This window comes from Mus caroli, unplaced genomic scaffold (genome assembly GCF_900094665.2).
Source record: "Mus caroli unplaced genomic scaffold, CAROLI_EIJ_v1.1 scaffold_5285_1, whole genome shotgun sequence".
Taxonomy (NCBI): Eukaryota; Metazoa; Chordata; class Mammalia; order Rodentia; family Muridae; genus Mus; species Mus caroli.
In genome coordinates, this window is record NW_018390010.1 from 101,515 (window position 1) to 119,660 (window position 18,146).

At 40.4% G+C, this 18,146-nt stretch overlaps 1 protein-coding gene across 1 annotated transcript in view; it reads left to right on the forward strand.

The window, feature by feature from the left end:
- Positions 1-18,146, forward strand: part of LOC110288425 (dynein heavy chain 7, axonemal-like) — a gene marked incomplete at both ends in the record, with an annotated part of 111,435 nt that overhangs the window by 92,182 nt on the left and 1,107 nt on the right. The window contains 8 exon segments of the mRNA XM_021154779.1: positions 2,019-2,168; positions 4,160-4,342; positions 5,121-5,297; positions 9,295-9,426; positions 11,636-11,860; positions 14,918-15,115; positions 16,099-16,254; positions 18,003-18,146. The exon segment at positions 18,003-18,146 is cut by the window's right edge and continues 7 nt beyond it. Of these exon segments, the coding sequence (XP_021010438.1) occupies positions 2,019-2,168; positions 4,160-4,342; positions 5,121-5,297; positions 9,295-9,426; positions 11,636-11,860; positions 14,918-15,115; positions 16,099-16,254; positions 18,003-18,146 (1,365 nt within the window).

Consider the following 18,146-nt stretch of genomic DNA (forward strand, 5'->3'; position numbering starts at 1 on the left):
ACAGAGAGCATAGAAAGGACTTCTTTCCAAACCCTGTGCTTTGGACCCTTGTTAAACTCATTCCTTACTGCTGGCAGCTTCTTTGTAGGCTTTTTTTTTTTTTTTTTTTTTTTTTCTGTTTAACAAATCATTTATTTCTATGGGATTTATCTACTAAACACAATGAAGCATAATAAATTTAAAGATTATACAGTTTAACAGAAAGATCTCTGTTGTCTGGCAACTTCCTCTAAATTGAAATACTACTTTTAGTTAGAGGCTCATTAACTCAGGCAGTAAAGCAAACTTGCAAGTTTTAAGAAATAAACAAAAATGTTAAGACTTTGGAAGACTCCAAAGCTTACAAGAGTCAGAAGACTCTTGCACCAGGGTAACAAGTGCTGGAGAGAGCAGGCACAGCTAAGCCACCAGCAAGCCGTACAGGAAACTCTCTGGATCCAGCTTTCATGGGTTGTCATGCATGGTGAAATGGGCTTTTCAGTGACACATCTATCCTTGCGTCATTGTTTATTAGATTCTTCATTTATAGAGTTCAGGGTCCAATTCAGGGAGGAGTGCTGCCCAGAGTGGCCTAGGTCAATTAACAATCGAGAGAATTCCTCCCATTGAAATGCACATAAGCTAACCAGATCTACATAATTTCTCAATTGAGTTTCTCTTCCTAAATGATTCTAGGTTGTATAGCATTGACAGTTAAAGAGCTTGAATTATAGGCCTTGTCAACCCTAGTTCCATAGACATTCCTTAAAGTAACAATCCCAAAACAGAAGAAAGGATATAGACCCATATATATTTATATATACTAAAAAATGGATTAAATAAAAGACCTAAAACTAGTGAGGTGTAGTGGCTCACACACTTAACCTCAGGGTTTTAGAGTTAAGAGGCAAGCAAGTCTGTGAGTGTCAGACCAGCCAGGACTTCATATTATAACCCTGTCTCAAAACAAAATCTCAAAATAAAATACAATGCTATAAATAGAAAATGCAAATCAAATCTCCAAAGAGATCACCTTACACCTACTAGATTGGATATTATAAAAATAGATAACAATCCACTGTGGATTTTNAAGCCAAAAACACATTTTGTCTCAATTTTTATATTAGTTTTTTCTTTCTTTCTTTCTTTCTTTCTTTCTTTCTTTCTTTCTTTCTTTCTTTCTTTCTTTCTTTTTTTGTAAATCCCTTAAGTACTTGTTGAGTGACTTTTCACTTGAGTACATGGCCGGAAGTTAATAAAATTATTCATTATTGTTGGGCGTTGTGGGCCCTCTCCATGTAGCTCCCATTGCTTTACTTCTTGCCATGCTTCTGTCTCCTGCTTCTGTCCTTCTGTCCTGTGGATCTGCCCCAGGTCCAGGCACCAGGTCTTTTATTCTTAGCCAAATTAGTGGGCCATCTTGAGGCACCTTGGAGACCAGAACTTGGCGATAGATTTTCAAGCCCTCCCTTCCTTCGGCCATGTCACAGTCGCAAGTGGGGCGAGTCAAAAGGAATCACACGTCGATCTCATTTTGTAGCTGTGTAGGCTGCCCGTTGGCTCCGGGGCTATTTTTCTAGCTTCTAACAGAATTCTCTCTTGGTCTTTGGTTGTGAAGAGCATCTGCAACAGCTGTTGACAATCATCCCAAGTAGGCTGACGAGAGAACACAAGGAACTCCACCAACCCTGTGAGGCGTTGCGGATCCTCTCCAAGTCGGTTCTTGGGTGTGAGGGGTGGTCAAGATTCCCGGCCAATGCACCAAATGAAAGACCCACAACGTGAGGACTCCCCCACGTTCTGACTCAGGAGAGGCGACACCCTAAATCACTCACGAGAAACGGTCTTGCTGCAAACTGCAAAAGGACTTTTAATTCAAGAGCGCCCTCGGGCCCATGGTCATACACCACACAGGGGTAGAGGACAGTGGCAGCTGTAGGCTTCTTAAGATATTTTTATATACACAATCATGTTTTCAATGAGGAAAGATAATATCCTTTGAAATAAATAATGCTGTTTTTTTTTTCTTTCTCATTAAGGGACTAATGGAAGAAAACAAGGTTCAAATAACTGTTTTAAATCCCAAGTCTGTCACCATGGGCCAGCTTTATGGGCAGTTTGACTTGGTTTCCCACGAGTGGTCTGATGGGGTCCTGGCTGTCAGCTTTAGAGCATTCGCAGCTTCCTCGGTAAGAGTCTGTCTTCTTACATGTAGATTTTAAAAAGCTTATGTGTCCTGTGACCAGTATCTGATTCTTTCCCAGTTATTTACGTCTTAAGATATTTACTGAAAGCATGTTACTGGAGGCTTTGGTGGTATTTCCTAGAGGAATGATGGTAGCCCATACAAGGACAGCACAGACCATGTCCCTGGGCACCTCTGTCCTGGAGGTCCTTTACAGAACTCTTGGAAGTCAAGAGAGTGGATGATTCCAGTGATGTGGCACACAGCCTCTTCTCTGACATCATTTCTGTCTGTAGTCTGATCTGCTGCCCTTGTTATATCCTTGTTAGAAATACTTCAGAACAAAAATGTCCAGTGTTCCAGAACTTTCCATATTGTATGGTTGGAAGAGAAGAGGCTGCACTTAACAGATATTGCAGGACTGGGGTCTCTTCTGTGCCTTGTTCTGTGCAGGTGACTGTCACACTCATAAGCAGGGTCCAAAGTGCGTGTGCTCAGGCCACAATAATGTAACATGAAGCTTCTAGACATGTAAACAGGCACATCATTTACATAGAAAGAGGTACCTCTTTCTATGGGTTACCTCTGTGCAATGTGCCCTTACATAGCTTACATTACACTGTGTAGAAAGCTATGCCCTATGTACACTAAATCTCAGTGAGGTGCAGTAGTTTACTCAAAACCAGTAGAGCAGGGTGAAAAAAGAAGTCCTTCAGAAGATGAAACTCAAGGTCACAGCAGTGTCCCCAAAGTGACAGTTGACAGGCACTGGCAGTGGACAGTTCAAGAGACTGCTGGTCTAAAAGTGATCACCCAGAGCATAATGTAATCAGTACTCTTCCGTGCTNTCCTCCTGAGTTCCAAGCACACAAGTACCAGCTTTGGTGTGAACCTAGGGTGTTGACCCTGGGGCAGCTCATGGTCCTATGGAGTTAACCATGGNGTCTGAGACTGTGGTAAGAAGGACTTAGTTCCATCACCACTGGAACTCAAGTTAGGTGACAGTGAACCAAACATCATTTGCATACATGACCAGGTAGAATTATAGGAATCAGAAAGGTGGTCATTTTCTGGACAATGTGTAAGTATTTTTATATTTCATAATATTTGTCATGTGTAAGTATTTTTATATTTCATAATATTTGTCAGGTCATTATACTGACTTTGTATTATCTATACACCACTAGCACATATTATTACTGGTGTACAGAACTTTGTGTTAATGTTATATTGATTTTTGTATCCTATACCAGTGGTTTTCAACCTGTGGGTCATAATGTGTTTGTGAAGAAAATGATTTTTTCATAAGGATTGCCTAAAGCCATTGAAAAACACATATATCTACATTATAACTCAAAACAGTAGCAAAATGACAGTCATGAAGTAGCAATGAAAGTCATTTTATGTTTGGGGTCACCACAACATGAGAAGCTGTATTGAAGGGTCGCAGTATTAGGAAGGTTGAAAACCATTATCCTACACTAGTGTGTGTGTGTGTGAATTTATTTCATAGAAGAAAACCAAAGTTTTAGCATAGTGCATAGAAGCTATTAACATTATAAAAAACTTTAGGTAGAATTCGGAAGAGTGATCTATTAGAGAATACTAAGAACAGGCATATTTGAATGAACATTTTGTTTTCCCTATCAATGGTAATTTCGGTTCTAATTTTTAAAAAGCAGTTTACATGTATTTAGCATTGGAAACATTGAAAAGATTGAATCAAGTGATGTGTTTGATAGTTTTGCCTTGTCCATGGCATATGTAGGCTTCTTCATCTACGCTTGTGTGTGTGTATGAGTATGTTTGTGTATGTTGTGTGTGAGTGTGTGTATGAGTGTGTGTGTGTATGTATACATGCACCTGCCTGTTTATAGTNAATTTTAAAGAGTACTGTTTTATGTTTTCATGGTAAAAAATTTATATTTCTAAATTTTGAGATATTATTGATCTGTTTCCTCCATTGCATTTGTCCTTTATCCACTCTGCATGTAGACTCCAGACAGGAAGTGGTTAATCTTTGATGGGCCAGTTGATGCCGTGTGGATTGAGAACATGAACACTGTGCTGGATGACAACAAGAAGCTGTGTCTGATGAGTGGGGAGATTATTCAAATGTCACCACAAATGAACCTGATTTTTGAACCGATGGATCTGGAAGTNGCCTCTCCTGCCACTGTAAGTTCTCAAGTTTGGCGTTTGCCTACAAATTGCACAATTTCTGAAAATGTTTATTTTTACTTGGTAGCTTTACTCTAAATTGAATGTACTTATACATTCCATTGTGAATGCAATCTGTGGTCCTGAACAAGCAGGCACTATCTGCTCACATACCATGACAAATTTAGTAATTTGTTTATTTTTTCTTTTATTTTGGATCATTTTACAAAATCACACACACAAGCTAAGATCAAGGAATGATATAAAATTAAGTCTTTGTCCCTATAGGGTTGTAAGAAACAGATGTTCCAACTCTTCTTAATGCCCAGTAGGAAACCAGATCTTGTACACAGGACTCCCTGTTTAACCCCACCTGATTCTGTCCCAGTGATTAACTGAAGTAGATTTTCTTTCATTATGGGAAATCTGATGATCAACAGGAGGCTTCTTAGACCTGTTTGCTGTAGTCAGTCCCCTGTGCCAGGTACCTCATGTGGCCAAACTGAATCAGTGGTGAGGCTAGCAAAGGACTTGGTGATCTTTGTTCTTGAGAGACATAAAACAGAAAAGCATCCATGACTAGGTGCCTGAGAACAGATATACATCACGTGACCTTCAACCTTCATCTGTTAGAAGGTATCTACCCATTTACAATCACACATCGTTTCTGGAAAATGTCCTTAAATCCACCTCAAGTGATGACTGCCCCCTTCCTGTCATGTGAACAGACTGAGTCTGTGTAGTAATGGAACGTTTTGAGCAGTACTTGGATGCTAACCAATACATGTCCTTCCAGGTTTCCCGGTGTGGCATGATCTACATGGAGCCTCACATGCTAGGCTGGAGACCACTGATGGTATCCTGGATAAACACGTTACCACAGTCAGTCAGTATCATTCAGAAGGAATTTATAGGAGGCTTGTTTGATAGAATGGTCCCTCTTTCTATTGAATTCATTAGAAGGCATACAAAGGTAAGACAAACTGAAACTTTAAGATTTAAAAAGTGGAAAACTTGAATGAAATGTATTAATCTCAATGTTTTTTAAAGCTAATGGAAAACATACTTTTTGTTAGGTATGATTGGAAATTGTGGGAACTAATGGGGGACAGGGGAAGGAGGGGGGGAAGATAGCCTGAGCCCAGCCAGAGTTCTTCCTATGCTCTGGGAAGGCAGACTCAGGAGGGCTGCCAGATGCTTTCCACTCGGCCCTGGGTGGGCATCTAAGCCACTGACCCCACTCGATGGAGTATGGACAAGGGGCAGCCCCCAACCGGGGTCCCCGGGGTGACATCCTGTAGCCCTGGGGTTATGGGAGAGAGGGCTGAGGGAGAGATGTTCCCACACAGGTGAGAGTAAGTGCAGCAGGCCTTGATGAACAGACAGTCTATGGTTTTAGATCTTTATTGTAGAAAGACAGGGAGAAAGAGAGAAGGTAAAAGAGACAGACTGGCCATGGCCAAGAGGAGAGAAGGGGGAAAAGGAGAGAGAGAGAAAGGCTAGAGAGTAAGAGGGAGAGAGTGAGAGGAGAAGAGAAGAGAGGAGAGGAATAGGAGAGAGAGAGAAGAGGAGAGAGGAGAGTAAGAGGAGTAAGAGGAGTAAGAGAGCAAGAGAGTGAGGAGGGGCCAAACAGCCCTTCTTATTGTATGCTGTTATCTTTACTGTTGCTATGTAACTGGGGAGGAATCTAGCCTGAAGATCAGAAGCTTGGGCCATAGCCTATGTGACTACTAACCATGCTTCTCTTGTGGGGGCTGAGGGGGTAGTAACTTCGACAGGAGCCAGGATTCCAGGAGACATGGGAGAATTCCTCCTGTCCCATGTAGGTGAATTATCACCACCAGGTCCTGGGGTTCCACTTCAGCTTGACTGAAGACCAGACTGTCTTTCCATAGCCCAATGCTCCACAGAATTTTTTTTCCATTTTATTCTTTTTTATTTCTTTTCTTTGGTACAAATCTTCTCAGGCCTGAAGCCCAGGCTGGCCTGTACCTGCAATCTGGCTGCCTCTGCCTACCAAGTGCTATGATTACAGGCATATGTCAGCACTGCCTGCTAAGACCTCAGCTCAGACCAAAATAAAAAGGCTTGAATTCATAATAACTGTTATCCAAAAACAGGCAAAGTGTAGCATCTTAGAAATGGAGACAGTGTTATCAGTATAATTATTCTTTCTTAAAAATGAAGAAACCTGAAAAGTCTGCCTAGCCTTGTGCATTACAGTATCTAGATGTTATTGGTTTTTTTGTTTTGTTTTGTTTTTTATCTCTCCCTGAGTGTCACAGATATAGGCCAGATTGGAGCATTTTAAAAGCAGGTAAAGGCAGGTTTATTAGGAGGCAGCTCTCAGGTGGGTCCACTGTCCTCCCAGGTAGAGGTAAGTGAAGTCCCACATCCAGGCTAAAGCAGGGGAGGGAGTAATAGAGCTTAGGTGAAGAGAGATGGTGTGTTGGCTAACACCTGGGATTGTGTCTATACACGGTCAGAAACAGCCTCTGGGCGAGCACTCTTGGGTGAGTTTCGAGAAACTTGGAGATGTGTTGACATGTTAGCCTGGAGTTCTCTCCATGTGGATGGAGAAGATTTTTCTGTGTGGGCAGGTTTAGGGGAAGGAGAGCAGACTGGGTTTCCCAAGAGCAGAGACTGCATCCTAACAGTTATCTCTTATTTCAGGTGAGCGGTTGTATATTATATTTTCATGTGTGTGTATGTGTTTATGTTTGTGTGCATTATTTTTCCAAATTTTCTAAAACAAATGCTTGGTAGAAAGATAAGAACGAAAATAGGGGCTTCCAGGCAAATACATATGAGGATAGAGACCTGTGTATCTGGGGCAGTGGCTGAGGAATGTGCAAGATGCTGATGAGAAAATGGGCATCATTGTTCTTTCAGTCATTGACTGGCACGTAAGTGTGTTATGAACAGGAAGTAACCATGCTCCAAACCATCTAAACATACATGCTCGAGAGTCAGAAGAAAACAAGATATAGAATTCGTGTTTCTTCTTCCCTAGCACTGTCAGAGGATTTAAGTCCTACAAAGAAATGAACTGTCTACATCATGGACATGTGCCTTGGCTAGATGGCAAAACCAAACTTTTTTATGTACACTTTCTAACATAGTAGGACTTCTGTCTTACAGAAGTTATGGATAGCCATTATAACCATAGGTGTCTGCCTAGGAGGAACCATTTGTATTGATCTGAAAGAACCACAATGTGAGGACTCCCTCACGTTCTGACTCAGGAGAGGCAACACCCCAAATCACTCTCGAGAAACAGTCTTGATGCAAACTGCAAGAGGACTTTTATTCCAAGAGCACTCTGGGACCCACAGTCATATACCACGCAGGAGTAGAGGACCATGGGCCCCAAGTAGCTGGGACAGAGGGTATTTAAAGGAAGAAACCACAACTCAAGGGGGTGGGGAGGGCGTTGTTGGAAAATACCAAAAATACCAGTTAAGAGTCATGAGGAAGTGCAAAGTCACAAGAGTCACAAGGAATACCTGGTAATTGTGTGGTTATTTCTCAAGACAGTTTCTATGAACCTCTAACAATAGCACATTTGCATAGCGAGTTCCATGAATGGTCAGGGTGGTCCTTTTGGAGCAAACACTCCCTGAACCCAGGAAGCGGATGGGTGGAGGAATGTCGCTATCTCTTTTATGATTAGCATGCCTTGGAGCATTGAGTCACGAAGGTCACATTCTCAAGCCTGGGCCTAAAGGTCTAGTTTTCTTTTTTGTTTTTATATTACATTTTCCAGGCCCATCCCATCAATTTCAGTCCCATGTTAGCCAGAAGCTCAGTCCTAGGGTCTGTAAGTCTTACGAGGTCGAGATGTCTGACTAGGAATCCTGCCACTTCTGGTCCTCAGATAACACTTCACTAGGTGAATTTTCACCTGATAACCACAAAGGACTGCACTCATGGAGGCTGGGAGAGAGCCACTAGATGGGAAGATGGCGGGTGCACAGTGAGAACATGGCCCTGGGAAATGTGTGTGTTTCCTGGTTCACTTTATATGATTGTAACAGTGGGATGCCGAAAACATAAAGTGAATAATGTGTGTAACTACCGACATTGAGTGAACTTGGATATCTCTCATGGAGTTGAGTTTACTGTATGTATTGTAAACAAATCTTTAGGGTTTTGTGTGTGTGTGTGTGAGTGTGTGTGTGTGTGCGCAAAGTTAAGATATAACAGAGTGTAACTCAAATGGAACATTTAGACTAATTCAGAAAGGAATATTAAACTACAGAAAGTGATTTTATCACACAGAAAAGTCTGAAATACTAATTAAAAAGTGTGTGTGTGTGTTCCTGAGAATTGAACCCAGGTCTTTGTGCATGCTAGGCAAGAGCTATTTCCTCAATAGATCCTAAACCTTTTGAAGGAATGTGTTGTGTTTATCTTAATCAAAGATTAATAAAGGATAGAGTCTATGCCTCTGATTAAGATAAACACATGCCTTTTAACTGGAGAGGTTTTATAGAATATACATACCACCAGCTGCTGCGATGACTCAGTGGGTAAGAACATCTGCCAGGCAAACCAGTGTTCTATTCGCAGAACTCACAAAAAGCCAGATGTGGCAGGTGCCTCTGAAATATCAATGTCAGGATGGGAAGAAGAGGCAAGACAATCACTCAGAAGCTCACAGATCAGCTAGTTGTGGCATAGAAAGAAGTGCCCCTGCCTCAACATGGTAGAAAAAGACTCAGCCCCTGAAAGACCTTCATGTAGGTCACACATACATATTATAAAAAGAGAACATGTTACTGATGCATGGTAATCACTGTAGAGAAGACATGACTATAGACCTCAGCTTTCCTTCATAAATGAGAATCACAGAGTACCTTTTCATAGATTCCGTGCCTGCTAGGATGAGACAGGCTCCATACAGGAGATGCGGGAACACGGGTGCCTGGCGTTCTTTGTTTGACAGACCCTTCCTTCTGATTTTCCAGGAGCTCTCTCCTACTTCAGATACAAACTTGGTTCGGTCCTTAATGAATCTCATAGACTGTTTTATGGATGACTTTGCTGATGAAAACAAACAAAAGGAAAGAAGTGACCGAGAAAGTTTCTCTTTGCTGGAGGTAAGGCGGTACATTGTTCTCTGGGTCTTGCAGTAGAAAAACAAATGTCTTTTGCTTTCAGCAAAGCCCTCCAATCAATGAGACCCACTTTGCTCCTGAAATGGGACTCAGGGATGAGGTATGCATTTTGCGGGTCCACCTGTGGTTCCGAGTTCTCTGTTTTCTCCCACTCAGGGTGTCTAGATGCTTCTGCACACTGAGCTAGAAGGATGAAGGGCAGTTCTGGATGTGTGAGAGAAGGCCTTCTCTGAGGATCTTAGTGTTACAGTTCTTGCAGGCAAAGGCCTTCTCTGATGATCTTCAATGAGACAGCTCTATGAGAAGATCGTAGCTTGCATGTGTATACTTCATTCTGAGAGAAACAGGAGCATATGTGGACTTTAGAAAATGGGAAGAAGTTTCAGAGTAAATGAAAATTATTGGATAGAGTTTAAAGTTCTGTGAATGGCTCCTTTGCATGGAGAGGCTTTCCAGGAACCCAGGTACTTGCGGGTTGGGTTCTTATGAGAAAAAGAGGAAGGGGAAAAGAGGAAGTTGAACAGGTAGAGAGAGTTGGGGTTCAGGCTGCCCAGACAAGGTCAGAGAAAGGGAAACCCTGCTGGTAAAGGATTTGTCCCCGTTTTTTCCAGCTCAGAGAGCCATCTGGACTATGGTAGACTTCGACCTTAATAAATAGGGTCCAACAAAGGGAAATCGTGGAAGCCTAAGAGGGAGGAAGAGGCTGAGCCCCAAATGCAGAGTGCTGTTAGAAAAGCTGCACTGGTAGAGATAGTGGGCTGTAAGCTTTTGAGCAGTGAATGACAGTGTAGATCAGTGAGGATCTACCACTGAAACCAGGTCCTGACCAGCCTCTAAAGTAGTCTCTGTCACAAAGGTTTCCTCCAAGCCATGATTTATTATTTTCTACTTTGACATTTGTCCTTTTTGTATAAGAACAAGTTTATGTTTTGGGAGGATAGGTGTGTGCAAGTGTATAAGTACATTTGAGATTGAAGAAAGTAGGAAAAATAGACAATCCACAAATAAATCCATAAATATTATTTATTTATGTAGTTATTTATATATTTTTCAGTATTGGAAACTGATAGCTTCAGGACCTCAAACATGCTAGGCTAGTGATTCCACACTAACCTATATTGTAAGCTAACAGGTTTGAAAAATAATAATATAGGTCTGGAGAGATGGTGCCATGGTTAAGAGAGCTTGCTGCTCTTGCATGGGATTAGAGTTCAGTTCGTAGCACTCAGTCCAGGTGACTCAAAGAAGCTATTTGCAGGGACATCTATCAACACCTATGCTCATGTGCACATACCCCACACAGGCACACACTTTAAAATTAATATAAATTTGTAAAGAGTATTACTATCAATAGACCTTGATAGAAGTTTTAGATAAAAAAATACTAATATGCTGCTCATAGCATAATTTGGCCAATGTGTAATTTTTTTCCCATGTGAAAGAGGTTTATTGTGAGGGAGAGACAAAGGGAGTGGCAGGGTGAGTGGAAGGGGAGAGAAGAAAGAGAGAAAGAAAGAACCAATGTGTAATTCTTACAACTCATATTTTGTGAAAAAAATTAATTTAGGGACAAGTATCTTTGAGAAAGTTTTCACATAAACTAGATGTTACACAAGCAGGATTAAAAGCAAAAGCCATTTTTCATGGTTGTAATTGTTTGTTTCAACATTTTAAAGAAGGCAGACTTTTGCCATCCAGTTAATTGATGGGTCTAGTCTTCCATGCATTTGTTTTGGAAGAAGCAGGATGCTTTTGGAAAGGCCAATCTAGTTTGTATAATTAATTCTGATATAGCATTTCAAATAAAAAAGTAGAGACTTGTTTTATTTAAATCCAGTGCACTTGCATCAATATTGAAATGAAATGTATCTGAATTTAATCCCCCCAAAGTTACTTCAATGCTCTTTCAGAGAACAAGCTCTAGCATGCATCTGAAACACACAATTTATTAGAATCATGGTTGCAAGGTTGGCCTTGACTTGAATTCATGCTGCATTGCATCACTTTAAAGATTTTATGAGACATAATTTGGGGTAAAGAAATTCTTATAGACTCCTTGGATGACCTGCTATTACACCGTAGCTCACGTATTACTACTCAGAGATATCAATCCGGCTGGTGACTTAAGTCATCAGGAGAGACTGAAACATCTGTTTTAATTGCACCCTATCTTCTCATCTCTCCAACACAGGGCATTTTTCTGTTTTCATTGATCTGGTCTGTTGGTGCAACTTGTACAGATGATGATCGTCTGAAATTCAATAAGATCCTCCGAGAGCTACTGGAAGGTCCAATTTCAGGCCTAACTCGAAATAAGTTTAAGTTACTGAGTGGTACTGAGCAAACATCCTCAAAGGCGTTTATAGTGCCATTTCCTGAGAAGGGAACACTCTATGATTATCAGTTTATCCCGGAGGTGAGTTCTGAAGCAGGATGTGTAAGTGCCAGCCTGGCAGAGTCCCTGGTGAGACAGAGCATGTGGTGGCTCTGGGGTTGTTTGCCCCTCCTGGCTCACATGAGCAGATGGTGTGAACTAGAGGAAGGCATGCCAGCTTTGCAGCCAGACACCCTGAGTTTTAGTCCTGGAGAAGTTATTTTCTTCCTGCATAGTCATGGATGGGATAATTTTCTTAAATGTAGTTTTCCTCAGTGGTAAAGGGAACTAATAACCAATGGACCATTTGTACCCATTAAATAAAATTACACATTATGATACTGAGCCAAGCACCGGGCACATGCTATTCAAGGCCATCTCTTGGAGATTCATTTGTATGTACATCACAGGCACAGAGTCCATATTCCTATGAACAGTTTCTGATGGATTGGTCTACAAGTCTTGAGTTCTGTTTGTTGGTTTTGTTGTAACTTCCACAAACACCGTGCTTAGAACAAACATTAGGAATAATAAATAATTGAAGCATATATAAACTTAGTAGAATTGGGATTATGCCATGTCATCAATAGGCAGTTTTTTCCCCTACTTAATAAAGAGAAAACTTTCCAGATCACTAGTGTTTTTCAAGTAGAATTATTTCCCAGGGCCTCCCTAAATCTACCAGGACACTTTTCAAATCTTCAGTCTTTCACTTTTATAAATTCTTAGAAGACTAGTTATGGCATGTGCATCGATTATTTCCTTAAGATAAATTTTTAAGACTTTCTAATTATTATAGCTCTAGAGTTGTGCTGCTGATTTCATCTGACAAAGGACTCCTTCATCCTGTCCAACACATATTTGCTAATTTTATTTCAATTTATTCATACACTTGAAATTTTCATAGAGAGTAAAGATAGAGAAGGTGGGATGTTCCCTATGGAGGGACCCGGGACGTGGAGCTCTTCAGTGGTTTCTCTAAGGTCACAGCCTTTAAATGACTGTATACTCCAGCTTACTGATTTTTAATGTCTCCTTTCCTAAATGAGGTCAAAGATACAGGTTTGAATAGATTATTAAGACCATGAAAAGAAGCTGCTTTTTCTCACCAGTTATAGAAAAATCTGCAAAATAGTTTTTAGACTGAATATGAATTCAGTGCCCTTACTAAACTTAGTGTCTTTGCCAAATGTGTAGCTAGTTGCCAGAACACACAAAATGAATAAAATACAGCTGGGCTCAGTGAGTCCATATGTTTTTCAGAAGAGCATCATGCCATGGTCCAGGCCCAGGGAATGTGGTGCAAAGGCCAAGTAAAGGAGACATCTGTTGTCTAGGATAGCCACCAGTGAGAACTAGTTGTGGGTATTTGGCAATGCCAAGGAAAGATAGGTCTGCATCTGATGTGTTTTGAATCACTAGTTTATCTCTAAGTTGGTATTAAGGAAGGATAAGGCAATATTATTTTTCCAGAGTAGAATGATTTTGAAACTTTATTATAAAAAACATATATAACTTACAAACTAATTGGATGCAAATAGCATATTTTCATGATAATCACAAATTAGAAATCTTACTATATTATAATTCATTGTGAATATAGTTAATATATTATTATATTAGTTGTATATATTAATTTGTTAATAATTTTAAATTATATTACATTTTCATAAAATGAATTTTGCCTGATATAACCATTAAAGTCAAGTGCTGTAATGCTGAGGACTGGCCTCAGTTGGCCTCCCTCAATCCGCCAAAGAAATCAGGGTCCTGGACAGGCAGGCAAGGAGTTGACATGGAGGGTGACAGAAACAAGGGAGTGTGTTGTATCTGAATGTAATTTGTCTCAAAGCGAGCACCAGTCTTATAAGTGAATTTTACACAAAACAGAGGAATGCATAGAAAAACCTAACAGGAACCAACTGGGATAAAAATCAATGTTAACAACTGTGATTAAAAGCAGCCCCACCTAAGGTCAGCTTAATCTTAGAAGCCAGGGTCAAGGGCTTCATGCCCTTGCCATAGTTCCAATTCTAGTCTATTGTATAGTCCACCTTCCCCCTAGGCCATTGTAAATTCCTGTGTATGGGTGTAACTCAGCTATCTATAGTTCTTAGTATTTACTCTAGTTCCTTCTTAGACCACAACCTTCCTTCTTCCTAGGTCTTTGTAAATTCCTGCATATGCGAGTAACATGGCTTCTCTTTTAAGTATCTGTAGGGAATCTCCATTTGTCAGAAGAACTCACCAACTTTCTTTTACTATGCAATGTAGTCTGCCTTACCTGACTGTAATAAAGATTCTTTGCAAGCTTGCCCTGAGATTTCTAACTCTATGTAATAGATAGTAATGCCTGATTTCTTTCACTATATCTCTTACAATACTAGAGGCAATTCTGAATGTCACTGAAGAGGCAACATTCTTACTGAATTCCAAGCCCAGAGTCAGCTCAAGGACTACCTAGGGCGAAGGCCAGTAAGCAAAGTTAGATTTTGCTTAGGTATTTGGCAAGTCATTGCTTGGAGGCACCTATAATAAGACAATACTGAAAGAAAGCACACAGATCCATTTACAAGGACAAGTTTGGAGCATTCATTATCCAGGATGCCACGGTTCCAGGAGACTACGTTTCCCTCAACTTTTTGCCTCAGGACTATGTCCAGGTTTCTAGGCCTGTCACGCTAGTTACTACTGGAGTGAATGTAGCACTGTACAGTTAACTTCTTGGGAAATTATTGCATGTTTTGCAAAATATTAAATAAAATTCTTTACTCTTTAATCGTTGTCTCATCAAATTTTGTCAATGTGATTAAAGAATCCAATGTTGATGATGGAGCTGTCATAGCTGTAGCTTCAGAATATCTGAGATGCCCAAGCACTACCAGTGCAGTTATAGTCACATGGGAGCGGAGGTTCTCCTCCATTTTCATAGAAAATTCAACTTTCAGACTGAGAGGATAATTAATTGTGCTAAAGAACAAAACAAATGAATAAACATTAGAATTATATTGGTCTTGATGTTGTCTACAATTGCACAGAAGTACAGAGCCTTTGAAAGTATTTAACACCTTTGACTATTTGGTTGTTTACTGTAAACAGGGCTTAGGAAGATGGGATAAATGGATAAAGAATTTGGCAGAAACTCCTGCAATTCCCAAAGATGTACAGTTTAATGAGATCATTGTGCCAACTCTAGATACGATCCGTTACTCTGCTCTAATGCATTTACTGACCACTCATCAAAAGCCTTCAATATTTTTAGGACCAACAGGAACTGGAAAGAGTGTTTATATCATTGTGAGTACTGTAGAAATGTAAATGTGTTTGGTTAAAGCATTCTTGACATCTTAAGAATGATCATGTTTAAGGTTGGCTTAATTTACAAATATACTCAACTATTTTGTTGTTTAAATTGCAAGGAATTTGGGATCTACTGTCTTTTATTTTTAGAAAACTCTTTAAAGATGTACCTTTTTTTTTTTTGAAGAAAGCTCTTAGCAGTTTTGTCTCTGGTGGGCTGCATATGTTAGGTGATAATGATGTTACTGAATCACTGTCCCACTCATTTTGATATAAGAATAACTTATTTAGGGTGAGGATTATGCCTCTTGAAAACTGTAACCAGACTTGATGGTTACATATCTGAATTACTTTCCAGCTGATGGTTACTTTGTAGTAAGAGGATGGACTTCCCACAGTGAGTCTGGAACAATCCCAGCTGTTAGCTGTGTGGTGGCGGCTGCCATGACAGATATGGCCCATATCTCAGCTAGAGGAGGGGAAGGAAGGTGCTATTGCCAGACTGTCTTCCATCTGAAGTTTCCAATTATTCCACATTCCTCCAGTTTTTGACAATGAATTCCACTGAATTCTGATTGAAATGAAATGTTGTTAAGTTTAGCTGACAGAATGATGACTGGGCATGAAAGAACAAAGGCAGTAATGAGCACCTAAAAGAATTGTGTCTATTCAGAGACAAAAGCAGGCTAAATTCTTGTCCTTCCTCTAAGGCTGGAAGTAATTTTCCTAACTTCTCAGTCCTTGCTGGTTCCTGTTGAGTAATGTGTACTATTGTGAAGATCAGAGAAGATACATGCAAAGCACCTGGGCAGGTAGAGACAGGCTGTTGCCATGGTAACTGTTGTTCATATTCATTCTTTCTTTGCATTGTTCTGATATCTCAAGTTCAACTCAAGTTTATCAGCAGTGATGCTTCATGCTTATTCTGAAATGACAAAACAAGTTTCAACTGTGTCTCACTCTTGTTTTCTGTTGTGTAGAATTTTCTTTTAAATCAACTCAATAAGGACATCTACAAACCTCTTATAGTTAACTTCTCAGCCCAAACTACAGCAGCCCAAACTCAGAATATCATCATGTCGAAACTGGACAAAAGAAGAAAAGGAGTTTTTGGCCCTCCTTTAGGCAAGAGAATGGTAAGGGCTTCTCCCCACTGTTCTATCTCTAGTATAATCCTGGGCCCATTCATGCCCCCACTGCCACAATCAGAACAAGGAAACCTGGCAAGCTAAAGATTGGCATCTTTGGTTTATTTTTTGTTTTAAATGATTTGATGTTCATGTGTGTGTGCGTGTGTTTGTGTGTGTGTGTGTGTGTGTGTGTGTATGTGTATGTGTGACAGTACACGTGTTGGGGCAAAAAGACAACTTTTGGAAACAACTCTCTCTCCCTCAACCATGTATTCTGGGATCAAACCCAGGGCATTAGTGCTGACAGTGGGCACACTTACCCTCTGAGATGTTTTTCTATCTCATTGGTCCTTTTCTTTTAAATGAATTCTTTTTAATTTTAAACTTTCCTAGGCTGGGAATGTAACATAAGAAGTAGAGTACTTAGCTAGCTTGATTACAGCAAACTGTGTGTAGTAGCAAAAGCCTCTGAGGCCAGTTGTCAAGAGATGGAGAGAGAGCTGCCAGAAATTCAAGGTCATTCTTTGATACATATTGAGTTCAAGGCCAGCCTTGGATACACAAGACCTTGCTTCAAAATAGAAAAAAGAAAACCACAAAAGAAAAAAGGGAAAAAAACTTTTCTTAAAACAGGCCATATTTGGTTTTTAAAAGATCCTACAACTGGTCATATTTGTATGACAATGAACATCTTAATGTTATTTTTAAGTGCCAGCCCTTTGATACTTTTAAGCTGCTGCTTTATAAATAGAAAACAAAATATTGAAATGAAAAATTAAACTTTAATTCCTGTACTAACACTCTTAGCATGTTTAATACTTTCTTTTCTTTAAGAACTCTCTCTACAAGAAGACTTATTTATGCCTCTCTGTGAGGAACTCCCTTCTCAACTGAGCCTTCACCGCTCAAAGGCTCTACTCCCCTAAGAGTTGCACCTTTCTTTGCGAGCTTATAATTCAGAGTGCTTCACAAGAGTAAAAAGTACAGTGAGCTACAAATGGCCTAAGAGGATTTGTAAGCCTTGGAACACCAACCTATACATATTAGCAGTGAGGAGGGCTCCTTATTTTTGTAGGAACCTAAAGATAGCATTTTTGTTTGAAAAAGAAACAAAATCACCTCTCAGGTATACATCCTATTGTTGCGTCCGCTCTCGACCAGCAAGAACGACATGACCATGAGTCCTTCTAACAGCAGTTTATTCAGTCCTGTTTCTTCTTGTTTATAGCTCCCCTCGAGCCCTGGGCCTCTCACTCTTAAATACTCTCAGTTCTCATCCACGTACAGCAGGCCACGCCACCTCACCAGGCACGCAGCTTCAGCTAATCAGGGCAGCCGGGGCATATCTCCATCAGAATGGATTTACCAGTATCCTGGCACACCTGCGCAGCTCTCATGATAGTTGTGGTTTATATGAGGAAGTCAGGTGCAAGTCATACGACTTAGCTGCAGTCCCTGGCGCCTTTGGGACTGCCGCCACACCCGCTCCTCACATCCTATAGCTGTAAGAATACAGACTAACACTTTGTCTGCATCACTTATGTAGTAGGGTTCTATGTCAAGTGCTAATATTTTCTATTCTATTCCTTTATTTTATGTTTTTCTTTTGGAGACAGTGNCTCACTAATGTAGCCCTAGGTAGGCTGGCCTCAAACTCAGAGATCTCCTGCATCTGCCTCCCAAGTGCAGGGATTAGAGGCATGTGCCACAAGAGGCTTGAGTGCTAATATTCTCTAATCTCTTTTCTTTCTTAGATAGTCTTTGTAGATGATGTGAATATGCCTGCCCGCGAGGTCTATGGGGCTCAGCCTCCCATTGAATTACTTAGACAGTGGCTAGATCATTGGAATTGGTACGACCTCAAAGATTGCTCTGTGATTAAACTAGTGGACATCCAG